Genomic DNA, 27,357 nt, shown 5'->3' with positions numbered 1-27,357 from the left:
ACCCATTGCCTAGACTAGTAAAGATGAGCTCACACTATGTAGGATTCAAAACAATGTCAGCTTTCTCTAAAAAGAAATGTTATAATGATCATTTTCATTAAAAATAAAAAACCAAGACGCCACATTCAAAACACAATTTCAAAAACACACATCATAGTATAAAGCAAAAACCAGCAATGAAAATGTCAACTAGTGACTCAAACAAAAAGCAACACATACTAGTGTTGGAGTTTTAATAGTAGATAGTAGATGCTAGAGAAACACAATTGTCAACAAAATTGCTTTCTTCCTACATAGCTACCCTATTCATATTGTTTGTTTGTTTGTTTACTTTTTTGTTTGTTTGTTTTTTTAAATTCGCAGGGGAACATGTTTTGTATGTATGAACTGTATTGGAAATGTCAGGTATGTTTCCTATTTTAGGAAATGAGTTTCCATGCAACTATGACAGGGGCACATAACATACACATCCAATCATGATTTACTAACAGACACATTTCAAAAGTAGAATATGAGAACACATATAATCCTGCATTGCTGCTTCTGAAATCTTCCACAATTTGCGTGCAATCGTTCTTAGCCACACAATGAGGGGCTTCATTTCTAAGCACTTGCTTTGGTGCTGTGACCTTTCTTTGGATAACCCAGGAAAGTCATAGGGATGAATGACAAGTCCATACGTAAGTGCATTTCTATGAACTTACAGTTTTGATACCATGTCATTACTGCGGAGGAAGTTTGAGATGTAGATTAAAATGAAGGCGGCCTCTTTTATACCATACATCTTCACTCTGGGCTTACAAAAGGTGTAAATATCGGTTAAGAAAAGTAAAATATGGATAATTTAAACAAGCCTTTGCTAACCTATATTCAGACAATTCAACACGATGAGTCAGACATACATACACATTGAATCATACTTTGCTGGCAAAGCACATGCAAAGATAGGAGTTGAGAATACACAATGTGTTGAAGCTTCTGAAATCTTCCAAAAACTACATACAGTGGTTGTGACTCACGCAATAATGGGCTTCACTTAAGCACCTGCCTTGGCTGTTTCCCTTTCGATAGATAAGCCAAGAAAGTCACACAGGTGACTGATGGTGGATAGAAAATTTCATCCTCTTTAAATGTCTGTGACCCAAAAGTTTTGATACCATGTCACTGCAGTAGATATAGTTCAACATGAGATGCAGACTGAAATGAAGTCAGCCTCTTTTATATGATATAGCTCCAGTACTGATCTTGATATTTCCACATGTTGTATGCGGTTTATTGTTAAGGGGCACACATTCCATGCATTTGATACTAAATCCAATGCTTTCTTTTATTCCGCTGGCAGGGACCTAAGGGTACCATATTCTAATGTTTTTTTCTATTCCTCTGGCAGAGACCTAAGGGTAAACCTTTGCGAGGATATGAAGATGAGAAGTTCTCTTTTGTTGTCCTGCGAAGAGGGAGCCGACCAAAGTTAGTTTATCAGCCTTTTCAATTTCTATGTGCTCACAATGTTTTCCATTTAGGATAAGCATTCACTAGGCTTTTCTGGTTTCAACTATGTTGTGTAAACAGGATGGACTGGCCATTGGATAGAGTAGATCCAAATGCCTATGATGTACAAAAGAGGAGAATGTCATTTTTTTTAAATAATGCTATATTTGGTAATCTCTCTCTCTCTCTCTCTCTCTCTCTCATGCTCACACACACACAATTATACACACAATTACCTAGCCATAATAAATGATGCCAGACCTTCATGTTTTTTTTTTCCCCCAAATAAAATGTGGCTGATTATATTACTCAAAGAAACTGATTACAACGGAGTGCTCATGCTCAACAGAATAGCTGGAGCTGAAACACAAATACATCATGAATACAAGCCTTTGAGGGTGATCTGGGGGGAATGGGGGACAAGAAGCCATGGAGGGGGGGGTATATCGCCATCTCGGGCTGCCTGCATGCATCACGAAAAACAGGTCCTAGCTGCCCCAAGTATGCATGAAGTGACCACGGAGCTCTTGACGAGCCCTGGACTCGCCCTGCACCTGATTCCAACGGCCGTGGAGGGAGTGGATGATGGAGGTCCAGAGCTCAGCTAGGGTCGCCTATGCTGAAAGTCTCTCTCCGCTGAAAGTCTCTTGACACTGTGCCTTCCAGATATGCCATCCAGTAAGACTCCCCACGATCTCCCATACCTCAGAGCGGTCTACTGTGGGCTCCAATACCTGGCGGATAGGTAGAGCCTCCAAACCGACCATTGTGCATGACCCTGTCTCAATGATGAATATCGTGTCCTACATCCCGGCCTCATACAGAAGGTGACGGCTCTGTGGCTGACTGCCTGCCAGCAGAAAGCTCCCCATGAGATACATCCAAGGCTAGGTGTTGTACAGCGGAGGATGCGGCATGCTCCTCTCCACACAAGCTGCCCCTCCTCACATGACCAAAGGCAGTGCTTTGGGGTTTCCAAAATTTGCTGTGTGCAATGCTTACAACCTCCCTCCTGCATCTGGGCAAGCCAGCTTCCCACTGCTAAGCCTCCGTGTGCCACCATCCATAAGAAATACGATACCCTCCTTGGCCTCCAACTATCCCATAGGCAGCGCCAGAAGGTCCGTCGGAACGGCTTCGTGATGCTGTGCTCCGCCCAGTGCCTGCTATGTGACGGCGCCAATCCATATCCTCTTGCATCAGTACGTGTCTGCCAATCCCGGCAGTGTACTCTGGGAACCTGGGTGGCTTCATGGCGACTGCAGTGGTCGGCTATAGCAACTCTCCTGGATTCCACTCCAGCTCATCAAGTGGTCTGCCCTCCCAGATCCAAAGGCTCCACTCTCTGAGCTCCTTCCAGAAAACATAGAGGTCCAATCGCCATGTCTTCCCCTGAAGGCCCACCACCCTAATCCTCCTCCATGAAAGGGCAGCTATCCCCTCATCCTGCTGCCCTCTGTCAAGGGCCAGACGCCCCCCCTCTTGAATGGTGAAGAAAGTCCCTTGCGGGGCGCCCCCCACTCTACCTGCTACCTGTAGGGGGATGCCTGCTGGTGAAAACTTGGCGGCCCATACCTCCCCAGGCTCTATCAGCATTCGTATCGAGGGAGCAAGCAACTCCGGAGGTATTGCTACGTCTATCTCCCTTCGCCTCAACTCTACTCCTCTCTGGCAGCGTGAAACTCCCTGCAGCACCTCCTCGTCCGCCATCTTGTACACCTCCCGCCGCCATGTCCTGATGATGCAAGCCGGGCCAGCCTCCTAACGAGCCCACTGGATGTGAGGGCGCTCGTCCATCTGTGCCCCTTCTCGATCTTTGACCTGAGGGTTCCAGATCACTGGCTAACAGTCTATCGTCTTATGGAGGCCTTGCCACACGCAGAGTAAGCAGCGTAGGAAAGGTGATCTGGGGGGGGGGGGGGGGGGGTGATTTGGGCTGACGTGAAGATCCATCTCAGGGACGGCCTCTACTCACCGCCAAGCCTCAGTCTACAATCCTGAAGACCCTCCTGCAATAGGACCTTCCAGGTTTGCTCTCCCGGTGTGAGGCCGCGGACAACTAGCTTGCCCAAGAGGGCCATACTCTAAAACTCTGGGTCTATGATCCCAAGCCCTCCCTTTGACCGATGCCGTATGATGGTCGCGCACGCCACCTTGGCCCGGGAATCCCTGGAGCCATCTAACCCCGACCAAAGAAAGTTCCGCACTTGGCAGTGAAGCTGCACTATGCAAGATGAGGAAAAGCACCAATACGAGGCAATGTACCAGGCCGTCGCTAGGAGAACTTGGTTAACCACCAGGGCTCAGCCGGCTAGTGAGAGGCGAACCGTGTTCTAGTAACCCAGGTTCCTCCGAATAGAATCGAGGACTGGAAGAAATTGCTGGGTGGGAGGGATGTCGAGTTCCACCTGGAACCCTAGGTACGGGACGGTCTGCCCTCTGTTCACCCATCTAAATCCTAGGTGGATGCCCCACTCCGTGCTAGAGGCCGGGTTTGTGAGGAAACAAACCGACTTTCGCCAGTTGATTTTCGCTCCTGCTGCGGAACAGAACACCTGAAGAGCCAGCCTCATTCTCTCCAACATCAACTCATCGTCCTCTATGTAGAGTATTGTATCATCTGCGTACTCTGAGTCTAACAACTCAATCTCCTCTCTCATGGGAAGTCAGAGGCCATGTAATCTACTCACACGGGATCTGAGGAAGTGAGACATCGCCTCTACAAAGAGTAGGAACAAGTACGGGGCTAGGGGGCAGCCCTGCCAGACCAATCTCTCCAGCTGAAACTCCTCCCCTGGCCTACCACCTATGAGAACCCTGCTGGTGGCCAATCTATAAAGTGCGGCGACCCCGCGAATCCAAGCCTAGGGGAAACCCAACCTTACCATGGTGCCCTCTAGGAAATCCCAATTCACCTTATCATAAGCTTTCTCGAAATCCAAGAGTAGTACGGCCAGTCTCTGTCCACTGTGCTGAGTCCACTCTATTGCCTCAAAGAAGGCGAATACATTGTCTAGGATACTCCTATCCTAGACAAAGCGTGTCTGTATATCATGGATGATGTCTCGCAGCATGAGGCGTAGTCGCCTACCAATCATCTTTGTCAGTGCCTTATAGGCCACTGACAATAAGGTGATTGGTCTCCACTAGGAAAGCTCCAATCAGTCTCCCCCTTTGGGGAGAAGACTGATAAGGCCTGCCGAAAGGCTCCTTGGCATCTGTCCTGAAGTGAAGATTCTTGGAAGGCCATCAATAGGGAGTCCTTCACCACTTCCCAGTAGGTAGTAAAGAAGGCCTTAGAGAGGCCATTCTCTCCTGGACAATTCTGCCCATTCTATGTATGGAAAGCCTCCTCTGGTTCCTTCTTTGTGAAGGGGGACAAGGAGGGGGCGTCCCATCTCCTCTGTGACAAGGGACGGGATGTGATCCCAAACGTGTTGCTTACATCGCTGTCCTCTAGCTGAGGCTGTCTCTTGCTGGAAAAGGCGCCTGTAGTAATCAGTGGCAATCTCCATCACCTCATCTGGGCTTGAACGAGTCCTTCCATATTGATCTCGAAGGCTGCGTATCTGCACTCCTGAGGTGCGAGGCTGGTGCACTTGAGGCTAGTGCACTTGGAAAAACTCCCTGCACATCGTGTCCCCCTTCCGCACCCAAAAAGCTGCTGAGGTGCTGAAAGAGAACTCAGAGTGCTTGTTCTCTAGGCCAGCAGTGGCTGCTCGCGCTCGCACCTCCTGTGCTTGGAGGGTGGGGTCTCGTGGTGCCTCCTGTAGTAATCTCTGCGCGTGGCTGCAAGGTCCCGCCGGAGCGCTCTCTCTCCTCCCAACTTTGCTGCCTGGCCTGTATGGCTGCCTCTTGGGAGATTCTACTCGACTCGGCTAGGATCTTTGCAACCTCCTCTGCGATCCAGTCCCTCTTGCCCTACTCCCTAGTCAAGAGCTGCTCTATCTGTCTCATCACCTCCTCCCTCTTATAGATCCAGTTAGGGATCCTACAGGATCGAGTGTCTAGGGCAGATGGTGGGGGATCTAGTGTCAGGAGAACCGGGCAGTGATCAGACAACGTGGTGTCCGCCAACTGCCCAATTTGGCCCCCACGAGAGCCTCCCCACTCTCCCTCATAAAACTTGTCCAACCGCTCCAATAGGACTCCACCTAGCCGCCTTTATCCCCAAGAGAAGTCCAACGACCTTTCCCTCCTGTGGAAGGCAGGGTCTCTCTAGGCATCATGTGCACCTACTGCCAATAGAAATACCTCCCATACCTCTTGCTCCTCCCCGGTCATGCCTTGATAGTTTCTGCCTTTGCCTTGCTGGTCCTCCAAAGCCTCCAGGTTGTTGAAGTCTCCTCCAACGATCCAAGAGTCCACCTCTGGGAGTCCATCCGCGATCTCCACCCAAAACCTGTTGCGTGCCCTAACCTCCGTCGGGGCATAGACGTTGAGGATTCCCAGGCACGAGTCCCCAATATCCAGTCTGATCCATAGAACCCTCCATGCCACTATTGTCCCATGGTCTCGTACACAGGTGTTGAGACTCGGGCCAATAGAGGTGCATACGCCTCCACTCCTGTCGTAGGCACCTATGGCGTGCTCCCACTAAGTGTGGAGCTGCACGGGAGTACCTTCCCTACCCGTTGGGCTTAGAAGAGAGTGAGCTTGTGCTCCTGTAAAAGTAAAATGTCGATCCGTCCGACAAGGGCAGGCTCCAGCTCCTACCGAACAATCAACTTCCTGGACCCACATGCCCCACTGTAGTGGAGACTATTCACATTCCAGGATGCAAGGTGTAAGCTCATGGGGAAACCTGCGACTGACCAAACAGACATGTGTTCGGTGTGGAAGCTACTGATGAGGATGAGAAACTATGGGGCATGCAGGTACGCTTTGCCGCATGTCTGGATGGCGAACTCCAGTCCCCCATGATGGTGGCCCTTGGTTGGACCATAGGGGTGATAGATGCTCCAGGTGTTACAATCAATGCATCTATCAACCACGTTGAGAGTGGTGACTCCGTACGCTGGTAGAAACAGGCCGCCTGTGCCAGGGGCCACTCGATCACATCCCTCGGAGCCCTCCACCGTGGAGGGGCTCGAAAGATAATGCTCAAGTGTGGGAGCTTGGCACCAGCCCACCAGTTAATGTCCATCATGCTACCAGGCCATTGCTGTGCAAACAGTGCTTGTCCTTCTTCTCCCATCCACTCGGAGATGTGGTGTGCCACCTAACTCTTCAACTCCTCCTCTATTTGTGTTGTTGTCCAATCCCCTGAGTGAGAGGACTGAAAGAAGAAATAGTAGTTTGGTCCATCTGATGGTGCTAATAGATCGACCTTGCCCCTCCTTGACTTGCGAACCACGAAGATCCCCATCTCTAGAGGTAGTGGGAACACTTTGCGCTCCGCAACTCTCAGGTAGAACCATGGGCCACTGCGGAAAAAACTCATGTGGCAACAGTTGTGCCTGTCTTGGGAAGGTGTGACGGGCGGCAGGGGCAGATGAGTTGGTGGCTGTGTGGGAGGGGGAAGACTGTTGGTGCGAGGAGGATGTAGGCGTGTGTGGCTCATCACCTCCTGTGGGATGAGCGGGAGTGGGTTTGGAGGGGATCACCTGCAACAGGTGTGGATCAGGGGGGGTGCTCGGCAGGGGAGATGGTGGGGGGGGAAGAGGGTCAAGGGATGGTGGGATGATCAAAAGTATGTGCTGGGTGTGGGGGGGGGGGGGGGGGCTGGTGGCCTTGGAAGGGAGGGACTGTGGGCCAGGGTTAGTGGGGGGAGTCTAGGAGGTGGTGGAGGGTGGGTGTGGGGGCTGTGGAATCTCTGGTGGGGTAGTCTGTGGCATGAGTGGTGGCTGTGGGGGACTGTGGTCTTGTCGGGTGGGACGGGCAGGGGGGGTTGCGGAGTGCTCTGCCAAGGGGGCGTCGCTTGCCCTCTTGCACCCTGCTATCGAGGCTACGACTGAGGCGCTAGCTATGTCCCCCTCTACCGTCTCCCTCTCTGTCGTCTCTGGACCCGTGTGAAGCCGTCGGCGTCCACCTATGGGCCCGTCGCCGGAGCTGCCTTGGCCCTGAAACATGTACGGTCTGCTGCATGATGTCCAAAGTCATGGAAGCACATGCACTGCCCTGGTTGCCCAGTCACAATGACCTACTGCCTAAAGGAGTGACCTCCAGCCTCAATCTCCAGGAACTTTGGTATACTTTTTGTGTCTTTCATGGCCACTCGTACCTTTGGGACTCCTGTAGTTGTCACTGCATCCTTGAAGGAAGCAGGGAGAACTGTGCCACAAAGCCGTCCAAAGTCCTCCACTAACTGGCGGTGTTCTATTGCCAGTCCAGGAAAAAGTAGGGTGACTGGGTGTCTGAGAAAACTCTTGTGGAGCGCAAATGACTCCACTGTGAAGCCGCTATACCAAGGAACCATGTAGATGACACCCTTCGTGGAGGCATAGGGCGAGCTCTCCACCAACTCCCGGGATGTGTCCGCAGAGGTGAGTCGAACCATGAAGATCCCTCGGCCCATTAGCATTGCCTCCAAGATCTGGGCTGTGCCAATGTGCAGTGTGGAGTGGAGCCAGTCCCGCAGCTGGGCTCTCGATGGGGAATGTCCAACGACTTGACCAAAGATCGTTGTTTCTTTCAGCTCCAACTCTGTGGCGCGGACGGCCAAGAGCTGTTCCTTAGAGAGGATGATGCGCAAGGTGTTTGACTGGGGGGCACTCGTAGAATGTGCTGGCGTCTGACCAGAGGTTTCCATTGTGCGTCCCAACTAAGGACCTACCACTCACGCTGCTGCGCTGTTGTCCTCAAAGCTGAATTGGGAACAAATTACAAATATGATTACAAAGATGGCTTGAATAATTTAGAATCATGCTGTAATTAACCTCCATGTTGATGAAGATCAAAGAAGTTGATGAAGAAGGACCATATAAATGGAACATACTGCTGTAAATTGTCCAAAACAGACTGTAGTACAAAATTGGCCATATCTGGAACTAGAAGTGGCCGATTACCAGGTGTGACATATAGAAGTGTAGAGGACAACATGTAGTATCCAACCATGCCTTTAAAATTGAATTTTGATGCTCACAGAAAATTAATACAAGTTGTTTACTGCCCTGTTTATGAACTGTCATCTTGCTTAAGCCATGAAATTGTTCCAAATATGATGCTTGTTGCCATGAAGACTCTTCAATAGGCAAACCCTTACAGTTCATCCAACTCAGCTTTGATACAAAAGTGATCTAAATTTGTAATTTGCCGAACCTTCATGTTAGATGAAGCAATTTAGATTTCTTAAGCTTGACACTTGAACCTGCAGCCAATCAAATTCCAAGTTTCATTGAACAAGGAAGATCCTCTTGTTCTTTTCTACGTAGAAAAACTGAATCATTTGCATATGGATCAACCACAAGCATCAAGAATTAGTAGCCCATGGAGTTGATCAAGTGCTGTAAGATGATCAAGATGGGAGAGCAATGGATGAGTTGCAATTGCATAATGCATCGAGCTAAGTGGACAGTGTTGTCTCTCTGATTTGCCTGAATTCCAACACATTTTACAGACATGCGCTTGCACCCACACTTGTGCGTGCCTGCGCACACGCACACACACATTTCTTTTTGAAAACCATTATTATAGAGATTGATGCATCTAGAAAACACATGAGCATCTCAAACAATGAGACAAGGCAATGCTGTGTTTTGCCGATTTTTTCCCCACTGGCAGAACTTCAAACATACATCTCCAAAGGAAGAGCATTGGTTTTGAAGAAGACTTGTCTTTCCAAAATTTGCTAAAATTTGACTTCCACAATTCCCATGATTTATTGCACTGCCAAAGATCATAAGCATGTTTTTCTATCAAAGTTGGAGGAAAGATATGCCTATAAGCAGCAGCCCGGTGTGTTATTTGGGAGTTTCCCAAGTTTGTGAACTTCTGCAAGAGGAAGGAGAGGCTGAAAATTTGTGAGTTTGTATTTTTTTCCAAATAGAGGCATGATGCATGCAAAGACCATGTGCATGACAAGCATGTGAAAATGAGAGCACCTAACCCTCTCAATCAATCACATCACTATGTATCTGATGCCTAATTCAAGCAAATTGTACTCTTTAATGGGTTCTTGGACCATCAAAAGTTCTTCCTAAAGTGCATTCCGATGAAGACTTTCTTGGTCATAGACTTACCTTGGGTTGGGGGTCTACTAGATCGTGATGTGTTTGATTGTCTTGCCTGTGAATCCTGAATCAATTGAGGGGAGTATGGACAACCTGTGACATTCCCTAAAAGTAGCTCAAAATCACTTTTTCCTAATATATAGTCCAATTTTCTTACAACTCTGTGATCCACAATCATTGCACTAGCAAAATTGTCTAGGTCTAGATTTGCTCAAAGAAAGTACATAATAAAGTAGTCTTGCATTTTCTTTTTTTGATTATAGGGAAGAAAATTATTCTATTAACAAATCCCCTCAAGATAGAATATCCCAAGGCAAAAGAAACAATTTAAAGAAGCTATTCAAAGGACTTCCATACCGAAAAATATATACAACAAAGGAAAGCATATTGCACAACATGAATGACTAACCAATTGGCAAAGTATGTAGTGCTAGACTTTTTGGGGCTGAGAACGGAAGAAAGTATTAGAGTCCTAAGTCTTGAGAAAGCATCTCTCCTTGTAGTCTCCAAACTACCTTCTATCCTCTTGCATCCACCACCGAGAGTTTGGACTTTGCTCAAACCCTAGAGGGAGTCTTTTCAATTGATATGTGCAATAGATCTATGGCACGGCTGTAGTTGGAGATCTATATGTACCGGTCAAGAATGCTAGCTAGGAGCTCCCATTTGTGAAGAAAACTGCTAGGGTTTGTACAGAGGAAACTTAAGGGTGTAATACTATGAAACACAAAGAGACACAAAAAGCAAAACTCAAATCCTAAACATAAAACTCAAAACTCAAACTCAGGAACTCAAACATTGACAGAAGAAGGGAGAGAAGAACACAACTCTCAAGCGAATGAATACTGTAAATGAATGTAAGAGTGTACAGATACTCAAGGGCAAAGCAAAGTCTCGAAGAGTGACATCCACCAGAGACGGATACCACGTCTCTGATCACCAATCGAAGTATAGGATGGAGAGCATGCAGCAATCGCAGGTGTCAAGAACACCTGGAGCACCAAATGCAAACTAGACAGGTGTGGAAGAGGGCTAGCAATTGTCACTTGATGACGAGGAGCTATCACCTGTGATGGAGGAAGTTGTCGCCTGGAAAGACGACACCAAACCTAAGTCGTAGATGCAGTTGCTAGTTGCCGCTAGGTGATGAAGAGGTCTAAACGCAGTAGCAGGTCACCTGATGAGCTGTCAACTGTCGCCTACACCATAGTTGTTAGGTACGAAAGGTACAATATGGTACGGTACGATAAAATACAATACTAAATGGTACCCTAAGATTTTAGAAGGTACAGTATGATATTAGTACGAAAAAAAAGTAACTTGATTATTCTGGACTAAAGATAATAGAATAGATATTTCAAGTCTAAATAGCAATGCTATTAGAGTATATAAGATGAGTACTTGAGGGTAACATGTCAAAACCTAATGCTGCATGCACAACATGCTATTGCTACCTACAACTTATAACTACATAGATGGGAGTGGATACATCATACATGCATGATCATACAAATAATAGAAGTATGGGCTTGAGAGAGAGAAGGTTGAGAGAAATTGTTTGAACCTCAAATAACCTAATCTCATGGGAGAATCATATTAATATAAGGAGCATTTAGCTCATTCCAAAGTGCAGTTCAAATGGGAAAGATGTATCCATTAAGTTGGTGCCTTGTGGTACTAATATGTAAGGTATGGTACCTAAAGTATGGTATAGTATGAAACCTTTTATACGTGCTATTAGTGCAACTATGGCCTACACATTGGAGGGGCAAATAAAACAGAGGGAAGGTGTGGCAACAGATGCTGGGACTGGATACTAAAATAAATACAGTATGTGTGGGTGTGCGAATATATCAATGTCTACAACATGTACGTGAATTTCATACAAAACTTTCAGTCTTTATGTCATATAAATGAAATCATGATTCATTACACATGTCATGACTCACGAGTGAAGATTGAAGAGTCAAGACTCAATGGTTGAAACTTAAGACAGCTTAACACAATTAAGACTCAATTTTCAAAACTTAAGGCGACAAAATGAATTATAATTTATAACTCATGAATCATCTATGATCTAAAAAGCAGTGAAGACTGACATCAAGAACAATGGAACAAGAATCAAGATGCATAATAAGTGAGATCAAGATACAACGATACATGTAACTACGTTATGTGAACAATTTGTCAAAACTCCAAAGTCCAATGAGCATTGAGCACTATGTACTAGTCTCTACACTCTAGTAACTACTGAGTAATAAGTATCAACATCAATTAACAACTTACAATTGTAGTCTAGACAACAAGGCCCAATGTCTTTGTTGGGAACTTATGCCAAGGGGTCTTTCATGCGTATTATGCTCCCTGATTTATCCAATCCACAATAGTTGCACCACCACTTCTTTGATCCACCGCAGCTCTCGTATCCCTTGATTGGAGTACGTGCCTCCAATATGGATCCGGTGCCATGATTGGCCTTTAGGTAATGGGAAGAAGAAGAAGAGGAGGAGGAGGAGAATGAGTGCAGTCACTATCTCGTACGCCCAGTAGTAGATCTTTGCCAATGAAACGCCTAATGAGGTGGAGACAAAGGTGAGATGGATGCATGAAGGGCAATGGGATCGGAACTTGCAAACCAATCAGACAATCCCTCAGGGGTAGTGAAAGAGACTATCTTTTGAGGCTATACTCATGCCACATGTCTAGCAACAAGGAGTGGTGTTGAGGGAGCAAATGAAGCAAAAGCGAGAGGCATAGCCCTACCTGGACTATCCAGTCACAACGGTTTGCTAAAACTTTTTAGCTGGGAGACCTTGGGCCTTGGAGTGGCACTCCTCGTCCACATGACCAAATCTTTGGCTGTGTATGCAAAATCAAATTTTCTTAGGGAGTTGCTACCAGATAGGTCTTGATTCTTTGGCTCTGTGTGAGAAAGATGGGTCATCCTTGGATTGTCTTGCCTTCACATCTTGCAAGTTCTTGCCATTGTTGGTTTTTCCTCTCGAAGAAGAGGCAACTTACAACCTTTGCTCTGAATAAGGCTATGGTGAGGATTTCTTGTGGACTTGATCGTGCAGTGTTGCGTAATGCAATAACTAACACTCAAACTCGTAGAAGGTTGGCAATCTAGGCTGTGAGATGATGTGCTAGACGAAATTGAAGTATTTTTCAGGCAACTTATTCAAGAAGAATATAACATGATCGTCGTTTGACTTCGGAGAGCCATTTGTGGCGAACACGGCGAGTAACCGCCTATATTCAACCAACTTGACTTTTAGATCATCCCCTTTCTTAATAGAGAACTCTTGAAGCTCAAAGTCCAAATTTATGCGCCAAGTACGATCTCTGGCCGTGTAGGGTTGAGAAGGTGACTCCAATGCTCTAATGCGAGCGGGAAGTGCTATAATTGAGAGTGAAACTGAGGAAGCAATCCCTACATTAGCTCAACATTGGCTGTGGCATTGTGGGCTCTCCATTGACGAATGTAATGAGGTTGAGCTAGTTGAGGGTCGGGCATAGGCTCTAGACCAATGATGAGGTCCCAAAGACCCTGAGACTGAAGCATTTGTTGCATGAAATTTGACCAAGTGGTAAAATTCGACCCGTTAAAACAAGTCTTATCCATGAAGGGATTTTTGGCCATGGCAACAGGAGTGGTAGTGCTAGGTGATGGATAATGGGGGAAAGTGTAATGTGGGTAGGATGGGGGAGTGGAGTACACTTGCGAATGGGCCCAAGAGTGCCCACTAGGCATAGGATGAGTGTGCAAGGTGGATCCATAGGTAGGGATGGGCTGACTAGGCATGGGCATGGTAGCCGCATTAGTAACCCAAGGATGTGGGATGGGAACACGTGGAGCAGAAGATGGGAATCCATGGGCAGGTGTAACCCAAGGAGAGTGTGAAGATGCACCACAAGCAAAGGATGGAAATCCTTGGGTCTGAGTGATCATGTGAGATGTAAATATGGGGGCAGTGAGGGGGATGCTTATTACAGTTGTCCCAAGTGCTATGGGTGTGCTCATTTGCGAAAAAGTGAGAGGCACTGTGTTAAAATGTAACATTCCCCCTAATGAAGTACCAAGGTGTAAAGAGAGAGAGAATGGGGTAGAGAATGAGAAAGTGTTAAGAGCGGAGATGGAAGATCCAACCCCTAGTGTGTGTGATGCAGATGTGGAGTGTAATCCAAGGTTTTGGAAAGATGATGAGAGGTGATCAAGGTTTGATGTAAAAGAGGGTGGGATGGGAGGAAATTCAGAAGTGTGTGTTACATGCTCAAATGAAACAGAAGTTGTAGATGTACTTGAATTATGTTTACTTCGAGAGCCTCCTCTATTGAAGTTCACATATGCAAAGCCATCCAGATCCTATACTTCAAAAGAAGAAACATGCGAGGGTTTTGATTCATTCAACTCAAAAGGATTGTAGAAACCTAACACTGGACCTGATTGAGATGATGAAGATGGATCACCAAACGTTATGAATGTCGTATATCCTCCATGATCTGAGAGGTGGCCAGCCTCATTGACCGGTCCGAATATGGTAGTAAGAGTGGTAGGAGGGGTGTAAAAATTAGTGTACTTGTTGCGATAGTGCTCCTCAAAGTCGTCCTGTGTCTGTGGATGAAATATGGAATAGGAGTAGAAAAAGAAGGTGATGGTGAATGTGGAGTGTCGTCCTCAATGAGTCCATAATGCCATCTTAGGGCCTCCAGTGATGGAGAAGCTTGATAGGACATCATAGGTATTGGAGAAGGTGTCTGTGACATTGCGATTCTGTTACGAGTCGTATTGTGTGCCTCGCGCAAAACCAAGCTCTCCACAATATCCGCAGGATACTCTTTACAAGAGCACCACCGACTCTGACACCATGTGAAGAAAACTGCTAGGGTTTTTATTGAGGAAACTCAAAATGTAAGACCATGACAGAAACACAAAGAGACAGACACAAACACAGAAAGCAAAACTCAAACCCTAAACGCAAAACTCAAAACTCAAACTCGGAAACCCAAACACATACAGAAGAAGGGAGAGAAGGACACAACTTTGAAGTGAATGAATAGTGTAAATGAATGTAAGAGTGTATAGATACTCAAGGGCAAAGCAAAGAGTCGGAGAGTGAGGTTCACCGGAGATGGATCTCAGTATGTGACCACAAGTCAAAGTGTAGGATGGAGAGGATGCAACAAACGCAGATGTCAGGAGGAGCTGGAGCACCGAACACAAACTGGACAGGTGTGCAAGAGGGCTGGCAGCTGTCGCCTAATGGGGAGGAGCTGTGGCCTGATGGAGGAAGCCATCGCTTGGAAAGAAGACAAGAAACACAATTTGTAGATGCAGTCGCTAGCTGCTGCCAGTTGATGAGGAGGTCCAAATGCAACAGCAGCAGGTTTCCTGGTGAGGGAGATGGGCTACTAGGTGTCACCTACACACTGGAAGTGCAAATGCAGCAGAGGGAAGCTGTGGTAGCAGTCGTTGGGATTGGATAGCCACGTGTGTGTGGACTGATGGCTGAAATCTGCACTTAAGGGTGAGAAACCTGCACAGACGAGGTTGGGGCTGAATGGGGGCGGCTTGGCTATTTATAGATGTTGAAGGGTGCCCCAAAGAATTAGGGTTTTTGGGGGACCATTGAAACTCTCTCGGACGGCTCCCCTTTTAAGGGTTTTTCATTAATTAAGTGTGTTTTGGGGCTGTTTAAGAATGCTAAAAAGTGCGTTTTCGCTCAACACAATTTGTGATAATGTCCTTGGGTCCATGTTGTTGGTGGAAAATCTAGCATGGTGATCTTGCTCACAAGTTGTTGCAAGGCAAGGCAAGCATGATACCCTCGTACATCCTTATACCAACAAGTTGGGCCTCTACTAATGACCCGAGCAATTGTCTCGACATAGCAATCATAGAGTCTACAGAATCGTACATAGCCCAACTATGTACTAATTACTAAACTCATGTGCTAATAACAAAAGAAAGAGTGAAATCTTTCTTGGTCTAAAGCTTTCCTCCTATCTCCTCAAGAAGTCAACAAGGAAAAGTTGAGTTGTTGTTGACATCAGGGTGGATAGGTACAATCCGTCTGATCTTTCTAGTTTGTGGACTTAGTATTGTTCCAAACGTACATTTAAAAAATGTCAGATAAAATGTGATGTTTCCTACGTTCATTAAAAAACACCTAAGAAATTATGAGTTAATGTAGTGAAGATGACTTGCTTCACCATGAGAGTTGACCCAAGAAATAATGTCTCACAAGGCATTATCTATTCAGTATTGACTTTGACCTTGTTGCTTCAACAATGGAAAAGATGAGAGTTGAGACCAAATGTAAATACTTAAACCCAATGAGCACTCATAAGGATAGGGTTGTAACTTGTAAGAGAGAGAGGGGGAAGTCAAGTGGAAGGTGGTAAGAGAGAGGCAAGTCAAGAGGAGGTGGTAAGAGAGGTGGAGGTGGAGTTAGAGAAAGAGGAGGTCGTAGAGGAAGAGGAAGAGAGTGAGGAATAGGTGATGGCAAGAGGTAGAGGAATAAGAAGATTTTTAATATGTCCCTTTTTTCCCCCTCCCGAATTGGCAAGGCCTTTTTTTTTTGTCCAATCTAGACTGAATGGATCCAATGGATCCAATTGGAGGGGCGGATCGGACAGACCCGTTTCATGTGCAGATGGGATACAACCTTGGTTGGCATCACTTTGATCTTGCTCCACTAACATAAACACAAGATTGGATGATGGAGGTCCAGAGCTCTGCCAAAATCGCCTGTACTGAAAGTCTATCCCCGCCAAAAACTTCCTGACACCATGCCTTCTAGATGTGCCATCTAGCAAGACTCCCTATGATCTCCTATATCTCAAAACAGTTTGTTGTGGGCTCTAGTACTTGGCGGATGGGTAGAGCCTCCAAACCGACCACTGTGCAAGACCCATCCTCAATGATGAAGATCATGTCCTGCATCCCGGCCTCATACAAAAGGTGATGGCCCTGGCTGATTGCCTGTCGGTAGAAAGCTCCCCATGAGATACATCCGAGGCTCGATGCTATACGACGGAGAATGCGGCATGCTCCTCTCCACACGAGCTGCATTGCCTCACACGACCAAAGGCAGTGCTTCGGAGTTTCCAGAACCTGCTGTGTACAGGGTTTACAACCTCCATCCTTCTGCATTTGGGCTAACCAACTCCCTACCGCCAAGCCTCCATGTGCCAACAGCCACAAGAAATATGACACCCTCCTCGGCCTCCAGCTGTCCCATAGGCGGCACCAAAAAGTCCGCCGGAAACCATCCATGATTCTGTGCTCCACCCAGTACCTGCTACACGAAGGCGCCTAGTCCATGTCCTTCTGCATCAGTACGTGTCTGCCAATTCTGTTTGTGTACTCCAGGAACCTTGGTGGCTTCTTGGCGACCGGAGTGGCCAACCACAACCACTCTCCAAGGTCCCACTCTAGCTGATCAAGTGGCCTGCCCCTCCAAATCCATGGGCGCCACTCCTAGTGCTCCTTCCAAAACACAAGGGTCCAGACACCAAGATTTCCCCTAAAGGCCAATCATGCGAGTCCTCCTCCACGAAAGGACACATAACCCCTCATCGTGCTACCCTCTGTCAAGGACCAGATGCCCCCCCTCTTGTATGGTGAAGAAAGTCCCATGTGCGGCGCCGCCCACTCTACCTGCCACCTGTAGGGGGATGCCGGTTGGTGAAAACCTAGCGGCCCATGCATCACTGGGCTCTATAGGCTCTTGTATTGGGGGGTCAAGCCACTCCTGAGGTATGGCTACGTCGACCTCCCTTCTTTTCAACTCAACTACTCTTTGGCAAACCTAATGCCCGCTACAACACCTCTTGGTCCGCCATCTTGTACACCTCTTGCCATGTCCTAATGGTACGAGCCCGGGCCGGCCTCCCAATCAGCCCATTGGATGTGGGGCCGCTTGCCAATCTGTATCCCCTCCTGATCTCTGACTTCGGGGTTCGAGATCACCGGCTGGTAGTCTATCTCCTCTCGGCAACTTGGGGGGCTTTGAATGAGGGTCTTACAGAGGTCGTGTCACAAGGACAGCCTCCTAGCGGGCTTTGAATGAGGGTCTTGCACCTCAAGGACGGCCTCGAATCACCACCAAGCCTCGGTTTGCACCCCTAGAGGCCCTCCTACAATAGGACCTTCCATGTCTACCCACCTCGTGTGAGACCGCGGACTATTAGCTTGCCTAAAAGGGCCAGACTCTGATACTCTGGGTTTATGATCCCAAGCCCTTCCTCTAACCGATGCCATATGATGATCGTCCACGCCACCTTGGCCCGGGAGTCCTTGGAACCGTCGGACCCAGCCTAGAGAAAATTCCGCACAAGATGGCGAAGGTGCACTACATAGGACGCGGAGAAGCACCAACATGAGGCAATGTACCAGGCTGTCGCGAAGAGGAGGGGGAGCGCATCTATCAACCAGGCTGAGAGGCGATGCGCTCCCCCTCCTCTTAACACGCCTTCGTGGGGGGTGGGTGTGGAGGCATGTGGTCTTGCTGGTCTAACGAGGAGAGGGAGCGCATGGTGTTCTTTCGAGGGGGAACACTGGCCCTCCTGCTTCTTGCTACCGTGGCTGTCTGAGGGACTCGCTACAGGCCCCTCTACCGTCTCTCTCTTTGTCATCTTTGGACCCGTGTAAAGCCGTCCTCGTCCACCTCTGGGTCTATCGGCGATGCCGCCTTGGCTCCGAAGCACGTACAGTGTACTGCCTAATGCCCAAAGTCATGGCAATGCAGGCAATGCCCTGGCTGCCCAGTCACAATAACCTACCTCCTAAAAGAGTATCCACCTGCCTCAATCTCCAGAAGATGTGGTATATTTCTTTCTCTTTCATTGCCACCCGTACCTTCAGAACTTGTGTTTTTGTCACTGCGTCGGCCAAGGAAGCGGGAAGGACAATGCTGAAGAGCCGTCCAAAGTCATCCACTAACTGGTGATACTCTACCACCAGTCCAGGGAAGAGTAGGGTGACTGGATGTCTGAGGAACCTATTGTGGAGCGCAAATGCCTCCACTGTGAAGCCACTGTACCAAGGGACCATGCAGATGATCCCCTTTGTGGAAGCATAGGGTGAACTAGCCGTAGCTCACGAGCTACATCTGCCGAGGTGAGTTATACCATGAAGATTCCTTGTCCTATGAGAATTGTCTCTGCGATCTACGTCGTGCCAATGCACAGCGTGGAGTGGAGCCAATCCTGAAGCTAAGCCCTGGATGGGGAGTGTCCTACGACTTGACCAAAGATCGTTGTTTCTTTTAGCTCCAACTCTGTGGCACGAACTGCTAAGAGTTGTTCCTCAGAGAGGACGACACGCAAAATATTTGACTAGGAGACACTCGGAGAATGCACTGGCGTCTAACTAGAGTTTCCAGGGGGAGTGTTGCTGCAAGTGGAGGGAGCAACCGGGGGGGAGGGATGATGGCGAGGACACGGTCTATTTTGTGACGGCGGTGGAGGCACCGGGTGCCACACGTGATTACATCAGACTGGAGCAGCGGAGGGTTGTGGGCTTAAATCGTTTGTCTGGGGGCAGCATAGGGGAGATATCAGGACTGGGGGGGGGGGAGCGCAAATGGGGTGCAGGCAGGAGGGGCCACAGGAGGCGGTGCGAATGGGGATACAGGTGGTAGGAGCCACCGGGGGGGGAGGGGGGATGCGATGGCTAGTCAGCATGGGCACTATTGGATGGTGATTCGATGGCGAGGGCGAGGGCGAGGGCAGCGACGCATCGATAGGAGCCTTCTGTTCCTGTCCAATGTTACATTCACTTGGTGTAGCTTGGTGGATGTTCTGAGTTTCTTGAGATATTAGTTGGTGACAAAGGCAAAACTTATAATAAGTTATGCTTGACAGGTTCTAGGTGGTATCCGGTGTTAGATTTGGGCCTAGACCAGTTAATTGGCTATGAATGCCAATGGTGACATCAAAAGACTAAGCATTAATTAATTAATTAATGCTAGTCTAAGAGTCAATAATTGCTTAGGGATACTTGGAAAACAAATTGGCCCAGCCAATTTAATTATTGGTTGGTGGAATTAGTATTCTAGCCCTAGAATAATTATGAAATTAATTTTGGAAATTAATATTCTAAAAATTAGTTTAATAAGTTGGATAATGGTGGAAAATATGCCCATGTAAATGAAAAAAAAGTTTTTAGGGGTTGGTGGAAGTTTATTCCAGCTATTGTGAGAGAGGATGTGGCTGTTGGAGAGCAAGGAGAGGTTGTTGGTGTGATTTGTAGCCACCAAGGATTAGTCCTACAGTATGTGGTAGCAGTTTGGAGCCCTTAGGGAGTAGGTGACAGCAGCCCAAGGTCTTTCCGATACAAATGACAGCATACAAGAGAGGGCGATAGTTTTTCTGATTGTCCTAAGTTGTAGGTGGCAGCTTCCATGGTTTATTGAGCAGAGTAACAGTAGCTTTCCAATGTTTCTAGCAATGAAACTCTGAAACTTCTCTCTCCATAGCATTCTTTCTCATCCCCCTAGCCATTTCTTAAGTTATCTGAGTATTTTCCAACAGTTTGAGCCATCAGAGGAAGAGATTTTAGTCAATCTCTGTTGTAAACCCTAATTCACAGCAAAAATTAGGATTTGACAGCCACCTCGCTATGCATGCTCTAAATTGAGAGCCTAAGACTTGAATTCCAACAACTGAAATTGAGGAATTTCAGGGAGATTTTAGAGGCCAGCTTGCCAATATCAAATTTGGGGCTAAATTTGTCTTTCAAGGAGCAAGGTAAAGGTCAAACCAAGGGGCAAATTGGTTTGAAGCCTTGTTGGTCATTTTTGATAGCAAGAGACACTTGGATTAGCGGAGGAGATCAAAGGATCTCAATTATACTCCTTCCATTTGCAATATAAGATAAAGAAATACCGAAAGGGCCACTAGTTTTGGGGCCAATAGGGTGTCCAATGTTCAAGATTAAAGTGGTAAAGTGTACATTTTCAGTTTACATCAGCTTTATGCTTGTTGTAGTTAGTGCGTAATCAAGTTATTTACCACCCTATTTGAGGGGGAATGATGGTTTCATGGCCTCTCTTTGTCTCGAGTAATTGTTGAAGAGAAATGGCTATCTCAACTTCTTGTCAATAGTAGTTGGCTCTATGTGGTGAAGTCCTATTGATACTAATCTCCAAGCCCGGATAATAGATTCAGCAAATTTGACCTTAAAAATCCTTCCCAAGCCTTGTAGCACGAATGTGCTGAAAAAAACCAATGGATGCTAGGCTGCCATGGTCCTCTAGAGTAGTAACAATGGTCTCTAATCTCCATAGTAATAAGTTCTTCCATGGCTCTTGGCTTGGAAGAAGACCCATCACCATGAACTTCACCATCCAAACCACCCCTAGATTTGGGCTGAATAATGACATCCAATGCTATCTTAGCCCTTGCAAGATTATCATCTCCACTTGACCAAAAGAAACATCTGAAGAGCTATTTCTTTTGGCCAATGCATGATCTGATCTAGAGAAGGTTCAACAAGAGTTGATTTACCGCATGGTGGCTAGCAAAACTTGGTTAACGACAACTAATCTTTGCATGATTTGATCTAGAGAAGGTCCAACAAAAGTTGATTTACCACATGGTGGCTAGCAAAACTTGGTTAGCCACTACTCTTTGCTAGTGTTATCTCATTGTACTGCAATATAATAGCTTCTATCTTATGCTCAATAGTGGGGGTGTCAATTGTTGCTTTGATATAATAATAATGTCTATGTGGCAACCAAGGTATGTAGCTGAAGTACCATAGGGAAACCTAAGTGAAATCATCATCTTGCTGCCAGTTTGGTCGATGAACATCAGAAACCCAAAATCCAAAGGATTTTTACCAATTGATAAGAGCTATTAAAGCTTTACAAAAAGACCTTGTCATAGCTCCAAAAGCATTGATGTTCCCATCATTCCATCTAGATATACAGCTATCATTTACAAAACTCTGCATCCACCAACTCAAACTCTGGGATGGGCAGTCTAATGCCTTGGATGCTTGTAGCTCTATTTCTAAGAAGTGAGCTCATGAACTCTGCAACAAATAGGAAGAGAAAGGTGGAAGAGGGCATTTGTGTTTCATCATTCTCAAAATGCTAAATCCATAAGCCTTCTCGAATTCAAGTAGCACAATGAGGTCCTGTCTCCTAGATCATGCAAGAGTTGATTCTCGAAAGGTAAAGATATTGTCCAGGATGCTCCTCTCCCAAACAAAACCTATTTGGGTGGGGATGAAGGTCTGGCATGAAAAGAGGTAGTTTGAGATCTATGGATTTAGCAAGGATTTAATATGGTATTTCAAGCAGAGTGATCAGTGTCCACTGAGTTATACCCAATCTGTCTTGGTGGCCTTTTGGGATGAGGTGAACCAATCCCTTAGATAGCCTCTCTAGCATATCTCCTGATGCCATAATCTCTTAGAATGCTGTGAGAAGTCCACTCATAGTCTCTACAATGACCCTCTTGGTACTTTGCCACACATCTCTCTCTCTTTTTTTTTTCGTAAAACATCTCTCTCTCTCTCTCTCTCTCTCTCTCTCTCTCTTGGTGCCTCCCTCTGAAAAAAAAAATCGTCCCGCTGCCCCTTGCCCTGCTCTTTGCTCCACCTCTCCCCCACCCTATCTCATTCCCTACCCCACCTTTGTCTCACCCTTTGCCCCCCTTCAACAGCCCCCCGTCCTCTGCCCTCCCTCAGTCCTAACCTGCCCCACTTTAGTCCTGACCTGACCCACCCTCCACATAGGCACTTGCCGTTTGCCCCACCCTCTGCATCAACTCCTCCCAACCCCACCTCAGTAGCACCTGACCTCACTGTCATGCCCTGCCAAATTTCCTGCCCCACCTTCTTGAGGTTTGATCTGCCATGTTCCCCTGGACCTAACTTGCCCATACCCACCCTGCCATATCCTTCACCCAACCCAATCCTCCCTATTTCAACAGTCATGGCAGTAGAAATAAGATAGGAAAAGGGAGGAAAAATTTTCAATCAATCTCTCTCTCTCTCTCTCTCTCTCTCTCTCTCTCTGTGTGTGTGGAACACATATGAATTGTACCCAGCCTATATACCACCTTCTACCTACTCAATTAGTTTATCATAGCATTAGATGGTAGCTAACTGGGACCTGGAAAGTTTCCCAGGCATTTTGTATGTAACGTTTTGGTCTCATAGGCCACTTTGGCCTTTCGTAGACGTTAATATAACTTTCTTTCTTTCTTTCTCTCTCTCTCTCTCTCTCTCTCTCTCTCTCTCTCTCTCTCACACACACACACACACACACACACACAAAACTCAGAGATCTAGTCATCGAGCCCAACAAAGTAGATTAGTACGAACCCAACTTTCTGTGGCCCTTGGGCAAGAGATCCATTTTCCCCCCTAAGTCTCCTAACACAGTCTGCACTGGTTAGGACCTGACAGCCTGTATTGCATCCTTATTCACTACACCTTTAGTTTGTGTCTAGAAAGTCCAATGAAGCTCTAGTAGCCTTTGCTCTTGCTCTTTGCCGCCTTTTTGAAAAAATATCTAGTCTCCTACAGGTTCTCATCCAAGTCTCTACATGTCCTATTAGCTTAGAAGGGCCTTGCTTGATAAATTCTAGTAATATATGCCTCCCTTAGGTCCTCATCATAGTATAGGTGAATAGAAACTCTGGAGTGGTAGCGATTCCCCAAACTCCCTCCATAAGAACCAATCACACCACTCCATCATGTGATAGAATGGGCCGTGGAACCATCCCCACTAAGCCCTCTTTGTAAGAGGCACAGTCATCCATGTAAAACTTGTCTTTCTGGGAGAAGATCTTGGGTCCAACTGCCTTGTCTCTTCTAGATAATTGAAGAGGAACAGATTTGTTAAACTTCGCCATAAACCAAGTTCAAGCTTATAGGTATACCTTAAATATCTTAACGTATGAAGATAAGTAGTCCAATGAGACATTCTAGGTGCATTAAAATAATGCCTAAGCAAACTAACTAAGAATGCAAGATCTGGCCTAGTATGAAACAACCAAAGTAATTTCCCTACAACAGAATGATAGGTATGAGTATCAAAAGGCAGAGCCAAGGTATCCTTGTACAAATGGACAATGGGATCTAGAGGTGTGGCCACCGGTCGTGTCTGATCAGTGCAATACTGTTCCACTAGTTATAGGGCATACTTCTAGCCACTGGTCATATCTGATCAGTGCAATACTATTCCACCAGTTGTAGGGTATACTTCTGCTATGACCGAAAGATACTTCCCTCAAATCTAACAATCTCCGTCCCCAAGAAATAAGACAATAATCCAAAGTCTGTCATCTCAAAGGTAGCGCAAAGTTGTGCCTTAATTTTTGCTAGAGCTGTAAAATCTGAGACAGTAAGTAGTACATCATCAACATAAAGCAGGATATAGCTGCCCCCTGCGCTAGTAATATGCACATATAGATTTATATCATAGAGGGTAAAATGGTACCCATGAGCCTGTAAGAACTCATCCATCCTGTGGGACCAAGATCTCAGCACTTGCTTCATCCCATAAAGAGCTTTCCGTAAGCAAAATACCTTGTTAGTCCAATTAGCAAAAGAAAAACCGAGAGGCTGCTCCACATAGACTTCCTTCTTCAAATGACCATTCAGAAAAGCACTTTTGATATCTATCTAATAGATCAGTCAACCGTGGTGAGTGGCAAGCATAACCAACAGATGAAAGGATATCAACCAAGTAGTAGGTGCGAAGGTTTCTTCATAGTCAATGCCGTACTTTTGCTTGAAACCTTGCACTACAAGGCGAGTCTTGTATTTGTCTAAGTACCATCAGCCTTAAGCTTGGTCCTAGAGATCCGCTTTGTCTCGATGACCTTGTGACGAGGACAATCCACCAAGATTCGAGTCTCATTTCGATCAATACTGTCCAATTTCTTTTCCATTGCCTCATGCCATAGAGGGTCGTGGAGAGCCTCCTGTCAAATGTCCACTTCAAAATGTGCAATGTAATCAGTTGTAAACAAGGATGCATATGAAGCATGAAGGGCGAGCCAAGCTTTGGAGTGAGATCCGGTAGAAGGATCCTTGAATCCTGCATGATCTGCTAGTACTAGCAAGGTAATGGGTCTCACGGAGGAGGTCGGGAAGCTGAAGTATTTGTAGGAAGGTCAAGAGCAAACGACATCCCTTCGCTCATAGACTTAGGATGTGAGCGAAGGTAAGGACAAAGAGTCTAGTGTAGAGGAGTGCATGATATCTCTCTCACCAAAGACGACATCCCTTCTAATGATCACCTTGTTCGTCCAAGAATTGAACAAATGATAGACTTTCACTTCAGAAGAATAGACCACAAAAATCAAGAGATCTGCTCGAGGGGTGAGCTTTCCTATCTTATCATTAAGAGTGTGTATATAAGCACAACTATTGAAAACTTTGAAGTGAGAAATAACACGACAATCTTATCTGCAAATAAATTTGGGACCTAAATGAGACATAGTGGTCGGTTAAGTTTACCCAACGCTGAGATTCCAAGTCAAAATGCTGAAGCTGAGAGTGAAACTTTGGCAACAAGCCCTGCATAAGCTCAACAATAGCAGAGGCGTTACGAGCCTCCCATGAGCGGAGGATCTTGAATGAAACAAGAGCGAGATCAGGTTGGGGTTTCAACCCTTGCACTAAATCCCATGCATTCTAAGAGTCTAAGACAAACCTCATCAAATTTGGCCAAATGGTGTAGTTTGACTTGTTAAAAGGAGTCTTGTCATTAAAAGCATCCTTGGCAGATCAGGAAGAACCACTAGGTGTCTGGGAAGATGGATAGATGGAATAAGATGGAGAATAAGATGGTAGTAGTGGTGGATAAGAAGTAGGAGGGTGTAAAGATGGATAGGTAGAAATAGATTGTTGATGTTCAATGAGTGCCGATTGTTGTGGAGGTATCGAAATAGACATAAGTCCGTAAGATACCATAGGGGTAGACATAGATGCCTCCGTATGACGTACGGTACTGTCTTTACCATATTATCCATATAATATGTATCCGTGCGGGTTCGTACGATATTTTGGGCCTATTTGGCCCACCTCGCCTGTGCGTCCCACGTCCTGCATTCCCTACGCTCCTGTCTTTACTCTTGCGCATTCGGCTTGCATATATGGCACTTTTTGGGAGGGTGGAAAGCCTTGGATACCTCATCCCACCACCTTTTCCAGCCATGCACTCCCCAGCCCTCTTTGGATTCCTTCCAGCTGGCAACCCTCTCTTTGATCATTGACCCCTCTTTGACTGTTTGAACTTTGATCCTTCTCTCATCTACAAAAGGTGCTCCTCTCCTCCATGCTTCCACACCAATTCAGCAAGCGCTTACCATTTTCATCTTCCTCTCTTGGATCTTGGTTCTTGAATGGACTTGTGATTTGTCATTCTCGAATCTCATCTCCCAACCCCTCTTTTTTGTACCCTATCGAAGCATTTTCCATTCTCAAATCTCATCTCCCATCCCCTCTATCCCGCACCCCATCAAAGCATTTGTCATTCTCATCTCCCATCCTCTCTCTCTCACTCTTGCTCTTTCAACTTTACCCCAACCTTCGGGCCTCTTGAGTCTCCCTCCCTTTCAACTTTCAAGACTCAAGTTTCAAGAGTTGAGACTCAAGCATCTCTCTCTCTCTCTCTCTCTCTCTCCGGTCTCTTTATCCCTCATCAGCGCCATGACTCGTGAGAAGCACGAGGCCTTCAATTTGCATCCCATCCATGTGGAGAGGGATACAAAGAAGTCCAACTCCCACCATGGGACATGCAAGTATTGCAGGAAGCGCTATATAAGTGGTGCAACTTGACTTCTCCAACATCTTTCCTGTAGATGAGCTTGTCAAATGTGATACAGGTTATTACTAACAATGCATTGAATTGTCGATGCATGGGCCATTTGCTTGAGGCCGAGTCTCCTACGATTGTGTGGATACCATATGCAAGTCATTGTTTGGACTTGCTCATGGAGAACATTGGGAAGCTCAAGTGGGTGAATAGGGTAGTCCGCAAAGCTACATCAATTGTCACATTCTTCACAGTAAAGGTAAAGGTGCTTGCGATGTATCATGAGCATAGTACACTGGAGTTAAAGAAACCTTCTTCAACTCGCTTTGCTTACTTATGGTTATTGCTAGAACGCCTTTATGAGGCGTGGTCCGGACAATGGTGTCCACTCTATGGAATGAGTGGGATGAGCATGAGGTAGACGAGGCCAAAACCATACAGCGCTTGTGTCTTAATGAGCAGTTTTGGCAAAAAGTCGATGCTGTTGTCATTGTCATGTCCCTTTTATAGGGTGTTACGTATGAGTGATTGCGAGGGCTCCACCATGGGCCTTCTCATTCACTTCTTTAGAGCGGCATTGGTGGAGGCACGTGCTTGTACAATGATCATAGAGACACAGCGTGCCCATGTTTTAGAGATAGTAGAGAGGAGATAGACATGGATGCATAAGCCCATCCATGGTTTTGCCGCATTCGTACATCTAGCATACAAGTCACTGTTGGTCATGGATGATACAAGAGTTCCGTTCGGACCAGCTTGCTTATTTGACTCGTGTGGTCCTTGTGGATGATCACAATGCAGTGTTGGAGGAGCTAGGATGCTATACAGATCAGAGAGGGCATGTGGCTTTTGCTTCTCCCCATAGTTGCACTCGTACGTAGTACAAATTGGTTCGTACTATACGGTTC

At 46.4% G+C, this 27,357-nt stretch overlaps 1 protein-coding gene across 3 annotated transcripts in view; it reads left to right on the top strand.

Annotated features, from left to right (window-relative positions):
* LOC148038603 (copper ion binding / methyltransferase) overlaps positions 1-27,357 on the top strand; it is a 248,227-nt gene that overhangs the window by 211,917 nt on the left and 8,953 nt on the right. For 2 of the 3 annotated variants that reach the window (XM_087673802.1, XM_087673795.1), the window contains 2 exons: positions 1,391-1,470; positions 1,573-1,661. In XM_087673802.1, the coding sequence (XP_087529928.1) occupies positions 1,391-1,470; positions 1,573-1,661 (169 nt within the window). Of the gene's footprint in view, positions 1-363; positions 406-1,390; positions 1,471-1,572; positions 1,662-27,357 lie in introns of all 3 variants that reach the window. The other variant, XM_087673788.1, reaches the window with a different exon arrangement.

The sequence above is a fragment of the Lygodium microphyllum genome, chromosome 3 (genome assembly GCF_053477565.2).
Source record: "Lygodium microphyllum isolate KBCC chromosome 3, Lygodium_microphyllum_v1.1.10, whole genome shotgun sequence".
In the NCBI taxonomy this organism is placed as follows: Eukaryota; Viridiplantae; Streptophyta; class Polypodiopsida; order Schizaeales; family Lygodiaceae; genus Lygodium; species Lygodium microphyllum.
Note: the sequence above shows the minus strand (reverse complement) of the source record. Positions and strands in the feature narration are given on the sequence as shown.